Consider the following 22,942-nt stretch of genomic DNA (forward strand, 5'->3'; position numbering starts at 1 on the left):
AGTAAAACAAAGCCAAGGCAGCAGTTATGTATAAAAATGTATTTGCCATATCAGTGAGAGGTTGATAGTATTCTGTTTAAAAAGAGTATGATGGAGAGAACAAAGTCTTAATCTGGTAATGATGCGTGCAGGACCAAGATTGGTTAAGGTGTTGTTTAACCAGTGATTTAAAACTATTGAGTTTGTAGGAGAGTTTTATTTGTGAGGGGATACTATTCGTTTAGCAACCTGTTGGGAGTAGAGCGAGTCTCTTACATTATCAGTGAGTTTACATAAAAGCTCCTTTTAAAGTAGCAGATCATTAAAAAAAATCAGCATCTTCCAGCGTTTCTGCTTATAACCCCTGCACGTTCCAAAACTCAGTGTTGTAGGTGGTATCCAAGAACTACAAGATCTCTGATATCAGCAAAGTGTTAATATATTTACAGTCGCAACTTCGAAAAGTTTCAAATTTTTGGTTTAGAGATTTAATTTAAAATTCCAACAGATATAAGTAGCTCCATTTCTATTGTAAAAAATAAATTCCGTCCCTAATTACATTTAAAACAATCTCCAAACTCTGGACCCTACCCAGTTCAGGTTTGTAAAAGGCAGATCATGTCTACAAAACCTGATAAGACTTCTTTGAAGTGGTCACCAAAGCTGTAGATGAGGGTAAGGTGGTACACACAGCCTATCTAGATCTCGCCAAGGCTTTCAACACCATCCCCCACTCTGGAATTATAGACAAACTCACTAAACTAGGTATAAATCCCTATGTCACAAGATGGGTTGCCAACTGGCTCACTGACCGAACCCACACTGTGAAAGTAGCAGACTCTAAATCCAACTTCAGACCAGTGACAAGCGGAGTACCACAGGGTTCAGTCCGAGGTCCTCTCCTGTTTGGTATCTACTTCTCTGAAGTACAGGCTAACACAGAAGGTCTTTGGCTAACAAGGTTCGCAGATGACTGCAAACTAGGAGCCATAATCAAATCTCCCAACAATGTGGACATCCTACAAAAGGGCCTCACTGAAACAGATATCTGGTGTCAAAGCCATGGCCTCAAGCTCAATGCCAAAAAGTGCATTGTCATCCGTTTTGGTAAAAACTCTGTACCCATGAACTACCACATAGGCGGTAGTCTACTTAACACCGAAAGTGTGATACGAGACCTCGGGACACAGTTGGACAGTAGTCTTTCCTTTGATAATCACATTGCAACAGTAGTCAGGAAATCCTTCTACGTGGCACACCTCATCACAAAAGGTTTCTCATCCAGGAAAAAAGAGGGCATTGTTCCCCTCTACTCATCACTCATTAGACCCATTATAGAGTACAATGCCCCTTTTGGTATGTACCTCACAAGGCATCTACAACAACTGGTAAGGCCACAGAAATACCTCACAAAGAGGATTACCGGCCTCAAACAGATGCCCTACACAGACCGTCTCAAAAAACTCCAGCTTTACTCTGTCACATCGCCTACTCAGAAATCCCACTACCTCCAAGCTACACACTCTAGGGACCTAAACCTTGTCACCACAATAAACAGAACATGCTGGAGGGATAGATTCCTGTCTCAAGAGACTTCCCGTGCTCTGGAACAAACTACCTATCTATATCAAACAAAGCTCCTCATTAGCACTCTTCAAGAAAAATCTTGATGACTGGATGGGAGATAGGAAATTCACCCCAGGGATCAGTTCTGTGGCTCTGCTTGACAGGGGCACAGGAAAATAATTTCTTTGGGAGGCAAAAGGCAGGGTACCGTTTGGCTAGGCTTATATAGGCCCTAGGGCCAATAGCCTAGTACCTACCTATGAAGTATGAACTATTAACAGCAAAGTGACTTCAATTACTCCGACACCACACGTCTGTTTGAAAAAAAAGCGGCAGCTTTACAGAATATATACAGACAACAGCGGCTTATTCATCCCACGTTTAATATTCTTACTAAGACAACTTGTATTAGCTATCTATCCTCGTAGTGACACGCTGTTTAAAAAAGAACTGCATTGTACAGTCCTCGGTCTATCCGTATCTCTGGTGCTGATTACTAAGTCTGATTTTTGCCGCGCCTGTTGATTTGTGATGTCTAGGCTCTAACTGTTCCTGTTTGCGAGTACCTCTAGAGGCTACTGAGTTTGGATACTATGGCTGATATTGTGAGGGTGAGCGATGTGAAGGTGGGAGGAGAAGCAGCACTGTATATTAGACAGCGATTGAAACATAGTCCCGAGGAGGAGGAAAGACTGGAAAGGCAGCACTTCTGGAAGATTATAAATGCATTTAAGTTCTATAGGTAACCAAACTGCATACCTCTCAACTGTCCCTAATTTTGATTCAAATTTTAGTTCAGTCCCTCTTAATTCCTCCTAAACCTGGTGACTCTTTGGAGAAAAAGAGGTGGATTACACTTGGTAAATAGAATTACAGACTTATTTTACTTCAGAAAATGTATATAATTCACATTCTCTTATTCTGTTATTGTCTCGAGTTAATAGTACTATCATTTTAAAGTGTTCCTCATTATTTCTGGTTTTCTCCCCGATTCGGTTGAGATTTGTCCATGATTCGTTGAGAGCTATGACCAAACGTACACGTATGTTACCACTTGGAGGATACATTTTGAATTACTTTACGTAAGGCATAAGCTGTGTCCTGTACAGAACGTAAGGAGCATGCTGCTTTATTCAGGTTTTCTTAGTTTTGTCCATAGCAACGGGGAGATTCAGAAGTAGTTTCCCTGTTTTAATTGCAGAGTGTCATAATTAGTAGGTGTTTATGAAATACTTGTCGCATATTTTGGTATCCTACTATATTCAGACAAGTGGCTTTCTTGGACGTGCGGTCTCTGAATATGTGACTTACTCGCAGGAGATAGTATTATCCTGTGGTTTCAGAAGATCATTACAAGTGATGGAGAAATGGGTGGCACTGGGTTCTATGTAGCCTGTTCCCTCCTTCTAAATATATCTAGAAGGGTAAATAGTATAATCATAGTTCGTGAAAGTTGAGAATGGGGTCACAGAATCATTTACTAGTATTTGCTGTCTAAGTATGGGAATGACCATGCTCGTATCTGGCAAATAAAGGCACTGCAACTTACACATGGAGGGAAGTAGCTGTAACCTTATGTGTACTTTTAGCAAGTTAAGCCAGTTAGAGTCAGCAGTTTTCCAATTACCAGCAACAGAAGGCAAGGCTCTGCATGAGTTTGTGATACCAGTTGTTAAATACCCAAAATCTCACGCAGCTCTGCATGAGTTTGTGATACCAGTTGTTAAATACCCAAAATCTCACGCAGTTCCTCAGTAGTTCAAACACCCATTGAGATGATTACTGTGGGTGTCCCGCCTTGCCAGGCTGCAGGTTGGCCTTATCTGAACCTACCCATCCATCTACAACCCCTTTTACCCATTTTACACATGAGGTTGGGGTGTAACTTCACCAATGACAATCATCTAGAGCCAAGGTTTACACTGCCAGGTGGCTAGCCCTGCTGCAGTTGTTCTTCCACACCAAGCACTCACACCTATGTCCAATTTTGTGTCCAGTGGGAGGAAACCGGAGCGCCCGGTGGAAACCCATGCAAACTCAGGGATGATGTGCAGACTCCGAACAGAAGGCACCCCAGCCAGGAATCGAATTGGGGAACCTCTTGCTGTTAGGCGACAACTTGTCCATTGTACCACTGTACCTGAATCTACCCACTAGAACTTAAGTCATTCAAGGATTCCCCTTCTGCTGAGGCTCCACTGCATGATGGATGTAGCCAAAGCATACCCAGTTTACAGGTGACAAGACTGTCTGAACCCATAGTGCTTCATGCTGAGATCTTTTTAGTCCTTCAGGTTTGACGTTTTGCTCACCAGCATGACTGTTACAGTTTAGGCTCTTACTCCTTGGCACTTGCTTGGGAAGGCAGTAACCTGAAAAACTTCATTAGGACAGAACAGGAAGTTCCTTCTTTAGCCTAATATGATTATCTTTGTATCAAGACCTAGTCATCCTGCAGTGATTAAATGGGTCTTTTGCTATTATGAAGGTGGTGGGTACCTTTCCTGTTGTAAAACTACCTAGAATCCTATTGTTTTTCTCTCCTGCTGTCTTCCAAGAAGAAATCATTCCTGCCCAGCTGCTTTCAGTCACCAAATTCCATCCAGCCATTTATTATTTATTTATTTGACATTTGTTTACAGGGAAAGTCTGACTGGGTGAGTACCCATTTCCAGTGGAGGCCTGGAGAGAAAAGCTTCAGAGACAATTGGCATATTACATTAGCTTATTACAGATCAACAATGAACGTTTTTAAATAAAAGAATATACAGTAATGGAGAGCACATCATTTTTACATATATTATATGAAACATACTTGCACATTAATTACAGACATGAGATATTGCTAAGGAGACTATATACATGAGACAAGTGCTCTTTACAATTACTTGATTCAGATCCGTGTGATTCTGCTTGATAGTCAAGTAATTTTGTTTATTATAATATACTTAGTACACATATCTTAGTACAGGGTTGAGAGAGGAGAGGGGAAAGTAGGAGATATAAATTTGTGTGTTTATTAGTAAAGTGCGGGGTATGGCTAGGGAAGAAGCAAAAGAGAAAGAAAAGTTAGGGGACTGTATAGTGATAATAATAGTGTAAGGTATAGGTAAAAATAGACAAAAAATTATCAGTTGTATAAAATATAATAACAAGGTGGAGGATAATGCTGCTACAGTTACAAATTAAGGAGCTTTTTGATTAACCTGATGTAGAACATGAGCAGAGCCATGTATTTTTTAGATAGTTTTTAAGAGAGTATATGAAGGATTTCTCTTACTGTTCTCTCCCACTTTTTTCTATGACAATGTTTTCCTGTAGACAAATTCTGGTAGGCTGTTGATGTTTTTGCCCCTATGCATTACATTAGGATTGGGAGGTAAACCTTTTTCATACCTAAGAAATAAGTACTCCAAGGTTTGCATTTGGAGTGAAATGGCCACAGCCATTTATTTATTTGTAGCCACTTAAACCAAGTAAAGCAGCTGCAGTTACCTAATCTGCAGAAAACAAAGACTTGGAGGGAGTGTCAGTAGTCATAACAGACATTGGATATCAGAATGGAAAATTTCATGTGGTTCCCTTAAACATGCACAGCCAGTAAATGACTTAGATGGTCCTGCCATGCCTACAGGTGGCTCTCACCAAGTCTGACAGGGTGAGGGAGCCAGACTATTTGAATCCTTGTCGCCTCCTCCTGCCTACCCCAAAATGTTTTTCCAAATATGACCTTCTCTAAGGGGTTATGATCTTTTTTTGTCACTCCCTAAGCATATCCACAGAGTATTTCCACCAGACTCTGCTTTTCTGCTCTGTTTGAACATTTGCAGTCCCTGTTTTGCCAGTTGGACCCCATCCTTATACAGTTGTGTCATTCTATCCATAATATTGATGTGCTTTAACTCTGCACTGCCAACTGCCTTTGGATATCTTATGAACTTGCAGGTAAGTTTTCATATCTTTCCCATTTTAACACATTATTTGCTGCTCTCCATTTTTGACTTTGGGCAGTCTTCTCTTACACTTTAGCCTAGGGCTACTCCTGCATTGCTGATTCAGGCAGTGTTACCATACACTTTGGCCTAAGGCCACCTTTCTTTTTACTGTGTCATAATGCTTGCAATGTGCAGCCTTCTCTTGTTGGCTTTGTACACACTTTAGCCACATCACTCTAGCTTGGGGTTACCTTTCTTTTAACTGTTCCAAAATACTGCAGCTGTAGACCAAAATGATAAGCAAAGAACTGTAGCAACATCATTAGTCAGTCAAAACATATCAAGCAGTAGTTGACATTGCCTTGCTTCTTGAACTTTCGTGGTGAGTAGTTCTATTTCATCTCTGAGCTCCTCAGATATGGATGCAAACCCTCTGTTCCTTGAAATCTGCTCATCTTATCCTCTCTGTTCTATAAGTTAATTGAGTTATCCATTGTCCAGACTCCCTTTGACCCTGTTTTGTCACATGCAAAGAAAAGAGCACATTATCAAAGTGAAGTCTGACATTTTATATACACACTTAGCTTCTGTCCAACAAATTACATTACATTTGTCTGCTCTGGGCATGGGAAACGGCTCCTGCTCTAAGTAAATACTGTAAATGTGTTGCAAATTTGCAGCTTTCCAACCCTGGCATCATCACTGCCTTTTGCAATATTGCTCTTAAGTGGTAACTAGAAAGTGGAGAATATTATCCTGACAAAACTTCTCCAAGTACCCTTATCTTGATAAAATGCCTTACTTGGTCTCTTACATACCATTTGGTACCTTACAGGGCCCTTATTTCCTGGTGTGTGCTCGTAAATTGCTTATCAGTTTTGCTACTTGCCTCCTGTTCTCAAACCCCTCTCTATGGCCTAACATCCTGAGCCTTCAGTACAAGTTTCTGGGTGACTATGCAGACATTTTGGGTCTTTCATGAAGAACTTGAAAACTTTGGGCTCCATGACTCGGCACTTTTTAAATGTTTGAATGAATCATATAAGTGGCCACACTGGCACCAGCTACCTGTTTACTTCTCTAAGGTTAGTGTATCTAAACACCACTTAAGCCCACTTAAACCCCGGTTCTTGGATGGTCTGCTGTTACTATTACAGCCCATGTTACTATCATCAGGCCTCTTAGATGTTCCAAAACTAAGCATGGCTTTGAATTTCTTCTAGAAGCCAGGCTTTTTGAACTTGTCAAACTGGAAGTGACAGACTCAGCAATGGAATATGTTCCAAAGTGAAGTGTTGCATACACCATTGAAAAAAGGTAAATAAATCTTTAACCATACATCTGTGCTTTTTTTCTGTATTGTGCACTTTTACATACATAAACCTCTTGAACAGTTCCGTTTCAAAACCATGATGCTGAAATGCAACCATTTAAATTCCCTTGTGCTATTCCGTCAGTATTTTCTTCCTCATTCTGTGCTGTGGTATTGCAAAAGTCTGCTTGTTATATACTGTTTTGTTGTCATCATATACTCATGTTCTCTGTTACCATGTTGACTGTTATTGTTCTTTTTGTCCTGTCATTGTAAATTAATGTGTAATTGTTCTCTGTGGGTCTCTGCTGAAAATGGGTTATGTTCTTGGTAAACAGGCATGATTCTGTCACTGCACTTATGATGTTGTGTACTAGGTGGTACTAAGGTTAATTTTTAGATATGCAGCTTCCTCCTAACACTTTCTCTTGCTATAGAATTTGTTGCATTCCCATCATTGTTATTTAATTGTTGTTTAATGTTGCTGGTGTTTACCATGTTCAGATTTTGGCTGCAGTTTGTGTTATGTCTAGCCTCAATATCTATAGATGTATTTGAGTTCTTTCTTCGTCACCAGTTCTGAATACTTGTCGACTTTACTTACTTATCAATTATCTTCTTTTACTTCTCTTGAATTTGTTTTTACTAAACCAAGCAAAATTGGCACAAAGTAGGAAAACAGATCCACTACAGACTGCCACCCGTAAAAAATAATTTATCAAAGAAATTAAGCACCTTTGTCGCGTTTATAACAAAGACTTCCTCAGAGACTTCTTTTGCATTATGCATTAGGTCCAATTGCTACTCTTTGAGGTAACCAGAAAGTACTGTCTGGTTAGGTGACATATTCATTCACATTGTGTAGGTAAATGAAAGATTCAAGGCCAAGGTGCCTAGCTCATGGTCTTTTTTCTTTATTAAATTGCCAGATAGTATCTCCTCTTGGGCTTCTTTGACTTATTTTCCCCTTCTTCTAGCTTTCTGTTTCACTGTTTAACTGAATATCTTCTATGTAACTGTGTTCTAAAACATATGACTTATTTCTCTTATTTTTTATCGGTAAACATTAAGTGCATACTGTAAGTTTTGTTTAGTGTTTTGTGTTGCATTGATTTTGATCTAAACAGAAAAATGAAGGTCTAAATGGTCTTTAGTGGTCTGTTGCAAGACCCTTTTTAACAATAACCTGGGCATTGGCAAAAACAGAATTGCAATACTTTCTTTTGTTGACAAGTGAAATAAAGAGATATAGTAAGAAATAAATATTTAGATAGTTAAAAGTGGTTAACAAAAGCTAAAATCAAGAGAAAAAAAGGCTAAAAGACATCAGAAATGAGGAAGAGCAGTTTCCCAGTGAAACCTTATATCCACTAATGGAGAGTATGCTTGATGGGATAGCCGTGTTTGAGAGAAAGTTAGCTCAACAGAAAAGAATGAAAATTTTAAGAGACACTAATGATTTCCAACTTGGACATGTGTTTTGTTGGCCACGCGGCAATCAGAATGCACAAGTGAGAGACAATAATAGACCTTGTGTTGTTCCAGGAGAGACTGTGATTCATACCGGATTATCTATTCCCCCTGTGAAAGTCAATACACCTAATGAGGTAATGTGTATGTGAATGGTTCGGTAGATACTTCAAGTGCGAATGACATTATTTGCTCTGATGAATCCAGAGACTCTAGAGCCCCTGTAGAGCAAACAAAGAGTCCATCATCTGTGAACGTAAACTTGACAGACTATGTTGAATACACAAAATTTATTTCTGAATGTTGTTATTAGTAATAATAATGCTGACAAAGATAGGGTGGTTCGCCCCAAAGTCAGTACTGTACAGCAACCTCTTTCCAGTACGACTCCTTTGATTAATGTACGTGCTGATGGCATCCCTTTTCCCTTGCCTGTCCGGACGGAGAGGTTTGGGAGGAGGGACAGGTCCATGAGCAGGGGCCGTCGGAAGAGGAAGCTGTCGGGGGAGTATCAGCAAGCTCAAACATTAAAGAAAATTTGGAGCAAAATGTGATATCTTTGGTTGTGAATATTTCTTCTTATGTGTTAAATGAGTTCGAACTCGGTGTGCTTTGTAAGGGTCTTAATTTCATTCCCTCTACAAATAGTAAAGTTACAGATACTGTGTTAGACCTTAAAATGTTTTGTAGGAACGTCATGCTGAATTACCAATACAGTAATATTCAGCTTGATGGGCCCAATGATAATTTACCACATCAAATAGTTGGTTTTAAGAAACCGAGCACCTACACTCCTGTTAATCATCCATTGCTAGAAACATATATGAGGTTAACTGAAGAAAAACTATTTGAGTATTATGATAATTGTTTAGGTAAACATAGGAATGGTTTGAACTTTAACTTAACTATGGATGAGAAAAAGGCACTGAATGACCTGAAGGGTAATCATAACATCATTATAAGACCAGCTGATAAAGGTGGATCTATTGTTGTTATGGACGCAGTACAATACAATGCTATTATGTTAGAGATGCTAGGTTCTATCAGGTGATGAGAACTGAAGAGGTACATAACATCATTAGAACAATTAAAAATTCTGTTGAAGAGATTTTTACTATTGGTTTAATTTCTAGAGATTTGTTGAATTTCCTCATAGTATCTGACCCTGTGATACCCATCATTAGAGGTCTTCCTAAGATTCACAAACATCTCAATGCCCCACCCATGCGCCCGATTGTTTAGAGCGGTGGATGGAGCACTGAACCGCTATCTATTTTTATAGAGAAACATCTTAGACCTGTTATTAGTATGAATAAATTTGTCCTTCAGGATTCTAAGCAATTCCTGTTGGATTTGTATGAATGTATTAGTAACATAAGTGATGTTGAGGCGTTAACTTTTGTAACAGTGGATATTCAATCTCTTTTTACCATGATACCCAATGATTTGGGGATTAGTTATATACAGGAATATGTACGTTTGCATAGTGATTATGTAGAAGGGTTTATTGAACTGATTTGCTTCTTTTTGGAGATAGTATTAGAGTGTAATATCTTCTCCTTCCATGATCAGATTTTTATTCAGAAACCTGGCGTAGCTATGGGCACTTCTTGTGCCAATAGCTACGCCAATATGTTTCTAGCCCATTGGGAAATGTAACACTTTTCAAGTTGAGGGATTTTGAGACAAATGTATTGTCCTATCGATGTTTTGTCGACGATTTGTTTTTCCTGTGGAAAGGCACCAATTTGGAGTTGCAGACTTTTTTCAATAATATGAATGAGTTGTGTGGACATTTGAAATTTACGATGGCTTTTTCTAAGACTCGGATTGAGTACTTAGAGTTGTTCATAGAGAAGTTACAGGGCTCTATTATTAATACAGGTGTATTTCGTAAAAGTTGTTTTAAGAATACACTGTTGTGTAGAAGCAGTATGCACCCCAATTATGTTTTTCGCAACCTTATTCGTGGGCAAGGGATTAGAGCGTCTAGACTGAACCCTACCCAGGAAGGTTTTGAGTTAGAGAAAGAACAACTTGTATCGAGGTTGTTACAGAGGGGTTATAATAGAATGGAAATTTCTAAATGTTGGGATGATATGGAGGTGCTTAGAGATAGTGTAGCAGCACCATATTATGGTCCAAGAATAGAAGGAGGGAATTCTGGTAGTTCTGAAATGTCACAAAAGTATGTCAAAGTACCTTTGTTTTTTACTAGAGATCATCGAGCACTTAGGGAAATCTTTGAATTATTTTGGCCGATTTTACAAGTAGATTCAGAAATAGGTAGTAATAGTTGGTAGTCATCCTTCCTTTCATTATAGGAATACAAAGAACCTGAAAAGGTTATTGTGCAATGACAATGATGAGCTTTCCACCTTATGTGATACTGGTACCACGCAGCCATGTGGCCGCTGTAATTTTTGTGGTTTGATTAATAACTCTGAATATTATGACCATCCTGACTTAGAGAGAAGGTTCATGTTTCGTGTTAATGCTAACTGTAGGACCACCAATGTGGTATATCTGGCAGAGTGTATTTCATGTGCCTCTTTTTACGTAGGAAAGACGAATAGGTCTTTAAGAGAACGCATGAGAGAACATCTGTATTGTATACGTAGAGGCACTGAGCATAATGCCCTCTCAAAGCATGTTATTAGTCATGATGTCTCACATAGGTTTAAATTTAGAGTCATTGACATTGTTATGCCCACAGTAAGAGGGCGTGATGTCCGTAACCAAACTGAGTTTAAAGAGAATAACTGGATGATAATCTTAAGAGCTGATAGGGGCAAGGGTCTCAGTGAACGTGTTACAATGAAACCCTTGCTTAAGAAAAGGAGGATACCTAAGTGAATTTTAAAAACTTAATTTTACATAATTTTATTTATTTATTCTGTATATACTACTTGATATTATTTTTCCTACAGATGTTTTTATGTAGGTGACCCTATATATGTTTATTGTTTACATTTGCAGGGTTGTAAGAGAATTGAAGTTTTTCCCTTTAAATGTATGGTGCTGTGCTACATCTATTTGTGATTGGAGCATTTGAAATTTTAATTATGTATTTATAGACCTTGTATTTGGATCTTTTGTAAGGTCTGAGGAAGCATTGTTTGTGAAAGCGCTAATTTAGTTCAATAAATATTGGATCCGTTTTACATACTTTAGAGCTTTATTTGTATTTTGATGTGGCCTTGGCCGTCCCCAATCTCGAAGAGTTTGTTGGTTTATTTATTATTTTTGTGAGTGAAGGGATGCTTATCCTTTGGGTATTTACTTGGTTATATATTATAAATATTTAGATAGTTAAAAGTGGTTAACAAAAGCTAAAATCAAGAGAAAAAAAGGCTAAAAGACATCAGAAATGAGGAAGAGCATTTTACTAGACTCCATTAAGTACTTTTGTCTTGCAAGTTTAACAGCTTTCTCATACCGTTTTATTTGACTTACTTGCATTCTTATCAGATGACTGCTTTTGTCCCCGTTTTCTTATAGTTATGTCTGCCTACAGTTTCTTTTACAGTTAGTACAAGTACCTGCGAGTAATGATTACTACTGTTCCTGGAGCTTTCCTTCCAGGTTGTCCATTGAAATGGTGCTTACTCCATTGAACATTCCTGTTTAGTGAAAGAAATGACTTGACAAGTAAAAGGAAGTAATGGCCTGTCTTTCAGGATTACCTCTTCTACTCCTCCATGGTAATGTTCCCTTCTATTGCCAACATACAGTGTCTTGCTGAATGCATATCCATTGTTTATTCCAGTGAAAATAATTCTGCTCTAAGAAACTTTCCTTTTAGCAGGACTTCTGTTATGCATATTTTCTTCCCAGGTATGTCTGAAAATGGGCTTTGCCTGGAGATGCTTCCATTTTAATAATTGAGAAAAATGCACAACTCCATTGGTCACTTAATGTGTGTTTTGTAGTTTTGACTTGGACAAAAAAGACGTAAAGAGGGTGCAAAACCTGTTATGTTCTCCCATATAGAATATACCCCTGGCATGCAGTGGACACTAGGAGTGTGGTAGACTTCCCCTGTCAAAGTTTTCCTTGGCCTGTGCTTAGCGCAGTTGTAGTTCCTTTCTTGCATGGCACTTATTGGCCCGAGATTATAGGCCTCTGTCAGAAAAAAGGCTTCAGTGAGTTACAGTTTATGTAAAACCTAAAAATTGCCCTTGTCCTAACCTTCTCAGGCAGTTGCTCCTGCTCCTCATGTTTAATATGTAATCTAGGCTACAATACACTATAACTTTCTTGAGTGGTTCTTGTTGAACCTGTTACCATGTTGACTGTTATTGTTCTCTTTGTACTGTCGTTGTAAGTTGAAAATCAAGATCAAGCGAGCTTTTGCCCTTTGCTCCATGGGAGGTTTCTGTCCTCCCTAAGCTCACCTTAGGACACATTTCTTCTTCATTTGATCTAATCTGCTTCCCCTGAATCACCAGTTTTGCATGTATTGTCATGATATCATCTTGTCACACTTAGCATTTTTTTTTTAATTTTCGGCTTCAGCTAAAATCTTGCATCAGTATGCAGTAAAACATTGCTTTACACCACACAAATCAGTTGACTAGGCTTCAGCTGTGTGCTTGATGTTATGATGCCACCAGGCAATGCATTCTTGCATTGTGTTGCCTTCATGTGAAGACTTCCTTACTGAGAAATTCTGTCTGCTACTTTCAAGTGTCATCTGGGTGTCTTTTGAAAACTTTAATGACTTTGGATATTCTTCCCTTGAGTGCTGTTATTCTCCAGATTTACTGTTTTTGTATTTATTTGTTAATTGAGTTAAGTGATCTGGGGTAAGACCTTTTTAACCATGTAGTGGGCATTGGCTTATAGAGAATTGTGATACCTTGTTTATGATACCTTGTTTATTGACAAGGGAAATAAGAGTTGCAGTAAGAAATAAACAGTTACAGCTCATTAATAGTCAGAAGAATCAGTAAGGATCTAAGCAATTCATACATAGACATTTTCAGTGCTACACTCAGCATTCACATTGTAATGACAGTTTTTTTTAGCATAATGCAGACAAATGTTGAAAGTGAGGCTGGAGATGGTGAAACAGAGTTTGGTAGAGGGGGGAAATAACTATAGCTAGTAGCTAAAATGTATTAAAATGAAATATCAGAATTACTTCCTATTCTCATTATTTGAATTAATTTATATACAATTTAATTTATTTAATGCATTAGTCACTTGGGATCACCCTTGTCATTGTCTGTAAAGCACTTACACTGCTAGATATTAAAACATTTTGGGATCATTGACTGCCTTTATCAGTAAAGCTGGTAGTCATCAGTTATGTGTTTGTATGTTAACATAGTTCTATTCGTTGCCAATGTCCTAGAGAGTTCCATATAGCTAAAGTAATGTTTATTGAAGGCTGTACTGTTGTTTGTCTACTTTAGCTAAGGATCCCCTGATTCTGTTTTCATAGTTGGTAGTTGCTGGGTCTTGGTGTTAAGCTTATGGGCCGGTAAGAACCCAGTAGTCAAGATGAGCAAGTTTAAATTTGTACTGAGAAGTAGCAATGCTTGTGCTATAACTGGTAGGTAGCTAATTTTTGGTAATGATAGACAGTGGTGCTTGTCTCAAGGTGATACTGAAATTAACATACATATTTTGGTTACTGTGTTTTCATAACAGGTAAATGACATGATACCAACTTTTGTAGCAAGCCAGCTATGTTTCATGCAAACCAGAATCCTAGATAAAAAGACGTGTGAACCTGTAGGCTCTCATGAATTGGAGCTGAAGGTTTGTGCCAGAGTACCCAGTTTTCATCATTATGCCATTATAAGTTCTGTATAGATAACAAGTCCAGGCAATTTTCAGTAATAAAACAAGCTTTGCAACTTAAAATGCTCTCTTGTCATGTTTTTGAACTTTGTTTTAAGCCAACGTGTTATGTGAAGTTATATTGAACTTGTTTTTTTAAGCCAAATGTGTGTTTTTCATAGATTTAATACTTTATTAGAAAATTCTTCCTGCATGATTCAGTTTGTGGTCAGTTTTCTGACTTGATAGCCTACGTTTTAAGTAGAGCAGCTAGTTTTCTAAAATAAAGCTACACACACTTCTTATGAGTTGAGGTCATTGTAATGCGTCTGAGAGTAATCCGTTGACTTATTTACCACCAAAAGATAGATTTTATGTGTGTGCTATCAGAAAACGTACTTGGCCTTTTCTTCAAACTCTCGTCTAGCTTACATATTCAGGATGTTTGCATTCTCACCTGAAAAAGAAAACAGCTTGTAGAAGATGTGTTTAGATCTTGCCAGTTCAGTATCTTTCACTTGTATAACCCTTTTCATGCAGGGTTTGAAGCCAAGGTTTGAGTAGTTCTGAATTGTATTAAAATGCACCATGCCTGCTGCAGGTTACCATTGTTCGTATTAATTACATTGTGTATGCTTCCAGACAGAAACCCTACAGCTTCATGACTCTGTAATTTATTTATTTATTTTTCAAAGAACCAGAAGCCAGTTTCTATTGTCAGAATCTATGCTCCTCCTTAATTGGCCACTCCTTTTAGAAAAAAAAAATTCCTTTATCTTCACCCAGCTCATCTCCTCTTCTACATTTCTTAACAAATCCACCAACTATAGCTCTAATATTGACTAGATCCTCATTACCAATCCCAGTCTCTACTCTCATACTTGTACATTACCGGACTCCATCAGTGATCACTGCCCCATACAAACCCTCAGAATCTCCCCAAACCTCACAGATACAAAGAAATCCAAACACTATCTACTTTCAACCCTGACACATTTAATCACATCCTCTCTCAAATTAACTGGACTTCACTCTTTACATTGCCCCTAGATAATGCTATCTCTTTCTTTAACTCCACTTTTCTTAACATACTCCACTCTCTTGCCTCTTTACGTACTGTCAGAGTCAAATCCCATAACTCTCCCTGGCTATCACACACAACTCGTACTCTCATGCACAAAAGAGACTGTGTATGGAAACTCTGGTCCAAAACTAAATCTCCAACCCATTTCCAAACCTACAGGGTACTCCAAAATCTCACTAGAAAGCAGATTAATCAAGATAAAAATAATTTCTATCACCAGCCTCAATCATCACAATCCAGTAACCCTAAGAAGTTCTGTAGCACTATTAACCAAATTATCCACCCAGGTAATCCATCAACACCCAACCCTTGTCCCAATAGCTCACCCCTCAAAACTGCCTCCTCCTCTAACTCCTATTCTATCAACACTATGTCAGCTTAAGCAAAATTCTTCCCTACCCCACCCCCCACACACTACAACACCACCATCTCAGGTTAACTTCTTCCTCTCCCTAAAAACAGTTCCCACTAGCTACATTAAAACAAACGACTCATCAAGCTAAAACCCTGTTCCTCATCAACAGACAACCTTCCATCTATCTTCCTAAAACATGCTGCTCCATCCATAGCATACCCAGTTCCCATCCTAATTAACCGTTCTATCACTGAATCTACTGTTCCAACCCTTTGGGGAAAAAAAAATACTATCCCTATACACAAGGGCGGAATCTCTTTAGAACTCTGAAACTTTCAACCAGTTGCTGTAGTTTCTCCCCTCTCCAAAGTCTTTGAACACTGTATACACAAACAAGTCTTGGCCCACCTACTACAGTACACTCTGATCACCCCTACCCAACATGGCTTTAGTCCTCACCATAGCACCTCCACTGCACTTATCTCTTTCACTAATACTATCTCCCAAGCCAGAGACAATAATAAACTAATTTCTTGTCTGTTCTTAGATCTGTCCAAAGCTTTTGACACAGTTTCTCATTCTATCCTTCTTTCAAAACGTTCTCAACTTAACCTTTCCCCAACAGCTATTTCTTGGTTTAGCAGCTACCTCTCAGTCTGTCAAATGGCTGTCTGCTCTCTCTCCTTTTCTCCTTATTAACACAGGTGTTCCTCGGGGCTCCATCCTTGGACCCCTCCTTTTTAATATTTTTACTAATGATTTCCACAAATCTTGTACCCAGTCATCTGTTATACAGTACGCAGATGACTCTACCATTATTTCTATAGCTGATAATCCTACTGAACTACAAACCCTCACACAAACATCTTTTAACCTTACCGAAACTTGGCTAACTCAACACCTTCTTATACTTAACCCCCAAAAAAAACAAAGTTGCTACTTTTTCTCCCAAAATCCCATCTCTCTCTTAAATTCTCCTTCACCATCTCTTCACTAAACAACAATATAATAGCTCCAGAAACCCATACTAAGCTCCTTGGAGTAATTATTGATGACTAACTCAGATTTGACCTTCAGATACATCACAGTATGAAGAGAACCAATCAAAAGCTTGGTCTTCTTTATAGAAATAAAAAATGTCTTACTCCTGAAACTAGAATAACCCTTGCTAATGCCTTTCGCCTCCCTAATATCTTTTATAGCACACAAATCTTTACTAACCTTCAGTCTACACTTCACTCTAAACTTGAATCTACCTATAACAAAGTGGCTAGATTTGCTGCAAACTTGCCTTACAAATCTCACCACTGCCTTGCCCTCAAGTCACTACACTTGCTTGACTTACCAAACCATTTCAAATATATCCAACTTCTTACCATTAACTTTATTCTTAACAAACCACTTTCCTGTCCTAGTCTCTCTTCACTAGTCTCCTATTACACTCCCACTCTATCTTTAAGGAGCTCTGATCAACATCTTCTACAAATTTACAAACCTAACAAAAGTGTAGGAAAAAACTTATATAGCTACTCTCCAGCCATCCTCTTGAATAGGCTTCCCTTGACTCTAAGCAGCCTATCCCAGACTCATACTTTCAAAATCTCTCTTAAACACTGCCTTACTCACCTCACTACTTGCCCCTGTAACCTCCCCCTTTAACCTAGTACTCATTTTTGTCTCTTCACACCTCTTTCACCATTCCTTTATCAGCTTTTTATCTTTTCATCCCTTCCTATTTTCCTATCAAACACCCTCTTCCCTCGCATCTGCCTGTCACCACTTACCTTTTACCTCATGACCTGCTCTTTCCTACCTAACTCTTAACAATAAGAATTTTTTAATTCTTTTTTTTCTGACTTCTGTCCTACACTTGTACAGTGTTATTTTCTGATTTTAAAAATATGAAACTAAATTTCCACAAGACAAACTCAGTGAAAACCACAGATATAGTATGGACCTTCAAAGACCACTCCAAACTTTGCAAAAAGGCACACGTTTATTGTAAAGTGCTTTTCATCTCTGTGCTTACAGAGACTTCCTCAGACAAATTTGAAAAGAAACTTCAAAATATTTAAGTCAAACTTTAAAAATTCACATGACTAATATTAATCCCAAATCATTACCTTTCTTAAGAAAAGACACGTTTAAATCATATGCTGTAATGGAACACATTAATATATATATATAACATTGATACAAAATCTTTTTCAATCATTAAACCTTATTCAACATATGATGACCTTCCAACCCTTTCATAGGAATCCCAACCTGAAAATTAATAATCAATTAATAGATCTTAAAAAATTTCCACTTATGATTAACTTAACTTTACTTGATATATACCCATATCTTAATTATTCAACTCATGAATTAAGACAGGAAATGAATATTCCTGAATCTTACTTAGTCATATTGAGACAGATAAAGAACTTTCCATAAGTTACTTTAAAGATTTTAAAGTTAATGATGAGGACTTAACAAAATACTCAAATTTATGGCAAACTCTTTTACAAGATGCTAAATTTATAACATCTACAAGTAAACTGATAAAAGATTTCAAATATCAAAATCAAGTACTCTTGTCAAATTATTGGAAAGAAAAAATACCATTGATGGAAGAAAGTAAAATATTAAAAGCAATTAATTTAAAAATAAAATCAATCTCTCTTCAAACGTTAACATTTACCCAACTTATGATACTTAATAATGCTTACTATACACGTCTTAGCTTGCATAAATTTAACTCTAAAAACTTTCCTAAATGCCCATACTGTAAAGATCAAACTGCTGACCTCCTTCACATGTTCTGGAGCTGCAAATGTATATATAATCTTTGGAATTCTTTAAAAAATTCAACTTCAAAAGATGGGTTACCAAAATTCAACACTTTCTTGGGAATTTATGATTTTGCATATCCCTTCAAATAATTTGTCTAGATCCCAAATTACCATATTCATAAATATCTTTTATGAATGAAATATATATATAATGAAACTCAGCATAGCTACAAATTGGTTGAATCCATCTCAAACTTCATGGGACAACTTTAAGATTTTAGCGATGAAACATATATTAGCCCACAAATTACTAATTAATGATCATAGCAAAAATATAAATAATCCGAAAATATGGGAACAAATTTTCAATATTATATTGGCTTAATGTACTGAACCCAGCTTAACCCCTGGACATATATACCTTAAAAGGAAAAGTTATCAGAAATTAATTATTACAAGATATTAGGTCTACTGATAATCTTCTTCATATGTTCTTTTCTATTGCTCTTTGTTAACCGATGGAAGCATTCATGTAAGTAGTGTATATATGTTGTAGTATTGTTGTTAGAACCATTATTGGGGAATTATCTGTTTTTTATTTTTTGTTTAATGTTGTATGAATAAGTGGTAAAACAATAAAGATTTATTATTGAAAAAAAAAATCACATGACTCCCAAACACCTATCATTCACCAGAATGCATTCAAATAGTTAATTAGCCTCATTAATGAGTTTGTTCTCAATTAAGGCCAAGCTTTCTTGTTCAGGCAGTTGAGGCAGTAAACACTGCCCACATGTACCAATTTTATTTTGAGCCTTGAGTAATTCCTTGAACTGTTGTACTTTCTTTCCAATCAACTTCCAGGTCTTCAGCTTGGCCTCTGTTGATCTTAGAGCCTTCTCTGACCGCTGCTTGCGGCAACTAGTGGTTTATGCTGTGGGCTGACTTTCACTGGGGATGACTTTGCAGTCATGGAGTCTACCCCAGTACCTTTTCCTTGCTAGGAGGAAGTCTACCTGAGTTGCATGCTGGCTGCTCTTGTGTGTGATCTTGTGACGGTCTCTCTTTCTGAACCATGTGTTGACTACTATCAAGCCATTTGCCAGACAGAAGTCTAGAATGGCTTCTCCTTCTTTATTCCTGTTGCCCCACTCATGTGGACCCAGGCAGTCCTCATATCCTCTTCTGTCTGTTCCAATATGTGCATTCAAGTCACCCATTATAAACACCATTTCATGTTGTCCTGCTTTGTCTAGTAGGTCCTGCAACTGCTGTCTGAATGCACTCTTTTCCTCACTATCACAACCCTGCTGTGGGGCATAGACAGAGATTATGAATACTGCCCTATCATTACACTGGAGTCTGAGTGCCATGAGTCTGGCATTAATTCTGATGATATCCCTCAATGCCTTCTGAAGCCTCTCTCTCAACACAATTCCTACACCATTTCTAGCCTGTCCCCCTCCTGAGTAGTAGAGTCTGGATCCCAAGCCAAGTGGCTTTGCTGCACTGCCTTTCTATCTCATCTCTCGGAAACATAAGATGTCCAGCCCCCTCCATATCATCATGTCATCCACTTCCAAGCTGCGTCCTGTCAGTGAACCTACATTAAGCGTAGCAATTCTCATTTCATGTTTGGCGGGTTGGTTGGTTTTACGTCCAGTCCAGCTTTCGCTGAACAGAGCTATCCCAGTTAACCTAGGTTGGGCAACTAGACACCGGCCAGCCAGTAAATTATTGACCCAGGTCTGCTGGGCTTTATGGCGGGCACATGCTGACCAATAGGGCACATATACCCCTCCCATCATTAGCAAGAGTCCCTGGTGTAGGTCAGAGTAGGCAGAGTCCTCAACTTGCCATTTTGGCGACATTAGTCAACATGACCAAGTCACCTAGAGAAATATTTTACACTATCGAGTGGCTAGCCCTGCCACGGCACGCAGTCTGTGATCTGTGCTCTCCTGTCTTGAGGATACTGCGCACCACTGTAGATGCCCATAGCGGTTGGTCTGTACAACTCTTTCCTCTATAGGGCACCATGTAGAGTCTGTGCTGCTGCCCATAGCTCCATTCATTGGTGAGTATCAGATGGAAACACTCTGCATATTTTTTGTACGTGGGAGAAACCCCATGGAGACGCAGGGAGAACGTGCAAACTCCAAACAGACATTGGTCAGAGGTCAGGATCGAACTTTTTACCTTGTGCATGTGAGGAGAAGACCTTAACCATTATGCCAGCTGGTCTCTTCCCATTTGAAAATTAATTGTGTTTGAAAGTTAATTTCTGTTAATAATAGAGGTAGATGCCATTTTTATTTATGACCCTGTGTTTTGTTTTCATATTATAGCCTCCTAACACTTGAGTGTTACAGTACTTCATAGAATTTTGTAAGCAGTGCCAGAGACATGCACTCTGAAAGGTGGGAATAACATTTTAGGTGTTTTCATTTATTTATTTATTGGAGTGATTAGCTGAGAATTATGACCCTCTGTGTTAAAGTGCAGTTTTCTTAATTGTCCTCCTTTTATGTCTGAATGTAACAGTTTTTATTAAAATGTATAGTATACATTAACAGCATAGGAAGCATGCTTTCTCTAACTGTACAGGTGCAACTCTTGCACTTTATTTCAGGGACTGTCTGAAGTCATTGTGCCAAAAAAGTTATATTAATTTCAGCAATACTTGTTTGGGAGTTGTTTCCTGCTGAGGAAGGAGACTGATTGAGAATGTCATGTTTCATTGCTTGCTAACAGATTATAGTTATTTATTTGACATTTGTTAACCTGGATAGGCCATCTGAGCAAAAGCCCTTTTTCAGTGAAGGCCTGGGAAGAAAAGCTCCACAGTACAAGTAAGCAAGAAAATTTGCAAAACTGAAGATAAATACAGTGAAAAATTTACAATAAAACAGTTAAGCAAATGCAGGAGCGGCCTTATGTCAACTGGTGCCCTGGGCAAAAGGGCGCCATGGTGCCCCCCACCACATCACCTGCTGCACCCATCCTGGTCTACCTACACCAAATAAATACTGGAAAAGTGCCCCTAGTAGAGTGGCGCCCTAGGCAGCTGCCTAGTTGGCCTATGCCTAAGGCTGGCTATGAGCAAATGTACAAAAAGCTCCACAGTACAATATAGTAAGAGGCATTATAACATTGAAGAAAAAACATAACAAAGAAATATACAATAAAACATTAGAATGTATTTGCATAACATGGTGAGTTTATGTTCAGAGGGTAATGTGAGTTATGGTAGTAGGGAAGGGAGAATAGTGAAAAAAAGGGTGTGTCCATGTGGGATGATTACAGAGGCAAATCCATGTGCTATTAAGGTACCTTTTGAGAGTTTTCTTGAATTCATGGATGTAGGAAATGTTTTTAAGGTTCATGGAGAGCTTGTTCCATGCAAGAACAGGGAAATAGCTGTAGAGATTCTGTCCAGTAGATTTTTTAGGTTTGTGAATATGTAAGAGACATTGGTCAGAGCTTCTGAGGGACCGAGGGGACTTAGAGGGAGACAAATGAGGAAATGCTAGGGCAAAAGGAGGGCTTATTCAAAATAGTACAGATAATGAGAAGTTGGGTAAGTAAGAGTTGATTAGGAAACTCTAGCCAGCTGAGTGTCTGGTGAGCATGACAGTGGTATGATCTTGAGGGCAGATAGGCTGCAAATCTAGCAACTTTGCTGTAGGTGGTTTCAAGTTTGGAAAGTAGTGAAGATTGTAAGTTAGTTAAAATTTCAGAGCTGTAAAAGAGTTGGGGAGAAGGTAAGCTTGGGCTAGTGAGATCCTGGAGTTGGGTGTGAGGAACCTTTTTGTTTCTGTATAGCAAACCAAGCTTTTAGTGGTTTTTCTTGCATATTCAAGTTCCTGAAGGAAATATAGCTGACTTAGTGACAGTTCTTGACAAATACTTCATTAGACTGAAATCAGCAAAACCATTTCACACCAAAAATGTACAGAAGCAACTATGGTTCTCTCAAAACACTGAAAATTGGGAGAAAAGAGCTATCACCTTCAAGCAGCAGTAATGACAGAAACTACCCTGTATTTATTCCACATAAAACAGGTCCAAAATGTAAGTATTGTGCTTCCACAGTCCCACTATTTATATGTAGTTTAGTCTGAATTCGCCCATAAAGTGTGTCTATTATCAGGGTGCACACAAATGACACTGGTGCTCAGGATCTGTTACCAGCCTCCATGAGGTCTCTACCATGACTACCAAATGAAGAAGACCAGATTCCAGTGTCTTCTACTCCCTCTTATTAAGAAGTATTACCATATTTACGCGCACATATACTTGCATACATATACGTACATATACATGTGTGTGTGTGTGTGTGTGTGTGTGTATATACAGATATGTACATACAAGCACATATATAGCATTGCATCTCTTGTAGCATGTCATAAGCTTACTGAACTTCACAAGACCTAAATATTTTAAAGCATTTTTTGCAATGTTTCAGTTCTTGGAGTCATTGTGTACTCCACTAGAATTATATGAAGTATCTTAATCTGAAATACCTTATTGATCCCTCAAGAAATTGCTTGTGTTACAACTGCATAGATAAACATAGCCACAGTATAGACCAAGTACATATGTTACATAATTAGATATGGCAGATACTATACTCACATATGTTACCCACATGTATAACAGCAACGCCTGACA

The 22,942-nt window shown here is 38.3% G+C and overlaps 1 protein-coding gene across 2 annotated transcripts in view; it reads left to right on the plus strand.

The window, feature by feature from the left end:
• The first annotated feature begins 1,993 nt into the window (after window positions 1–1,993).
• CARNMT1 (carnosine N-methyltransferase 1) overlaps window positions 1,994–22,942 on the plus strand; it is a 684,763-nt gene continuing 663,814 nt past the window's right edge. Inside the window, exon 1 of one of the 2 annotated variants that reach the window (XM_044060848.1) lies at window positions 1,994–2,287. In XM_044060848.1, the coding sequence (XP_043916783.1) occupies window positions 2,139–2,287 (149 nt within the window). In that variant the 5' untranslated portion in view covers window positions 1,994–2,138. Of the gene's footprint in view, window positions 2,406–22,942 lie in introns of both variants that reach the window. The other variant, XM_044060849.1, reaches the window with a different exon arrangement.

The sequence above is a fragment of the Protopterus annectens genome, chromosome 2.part0 (genome assembly GCF_019279795.1).
Source record: "Protopterus annectens isolate FY-2018-M chromosome 2.part0, PAN1.0, whole genome shotgun sequence".
Lineage (NCBI taxonomy): Eukaryota > Metazoa > Chordata > Ceratodontiformes > Protopteridae > Protopterus > Protopterus annectens.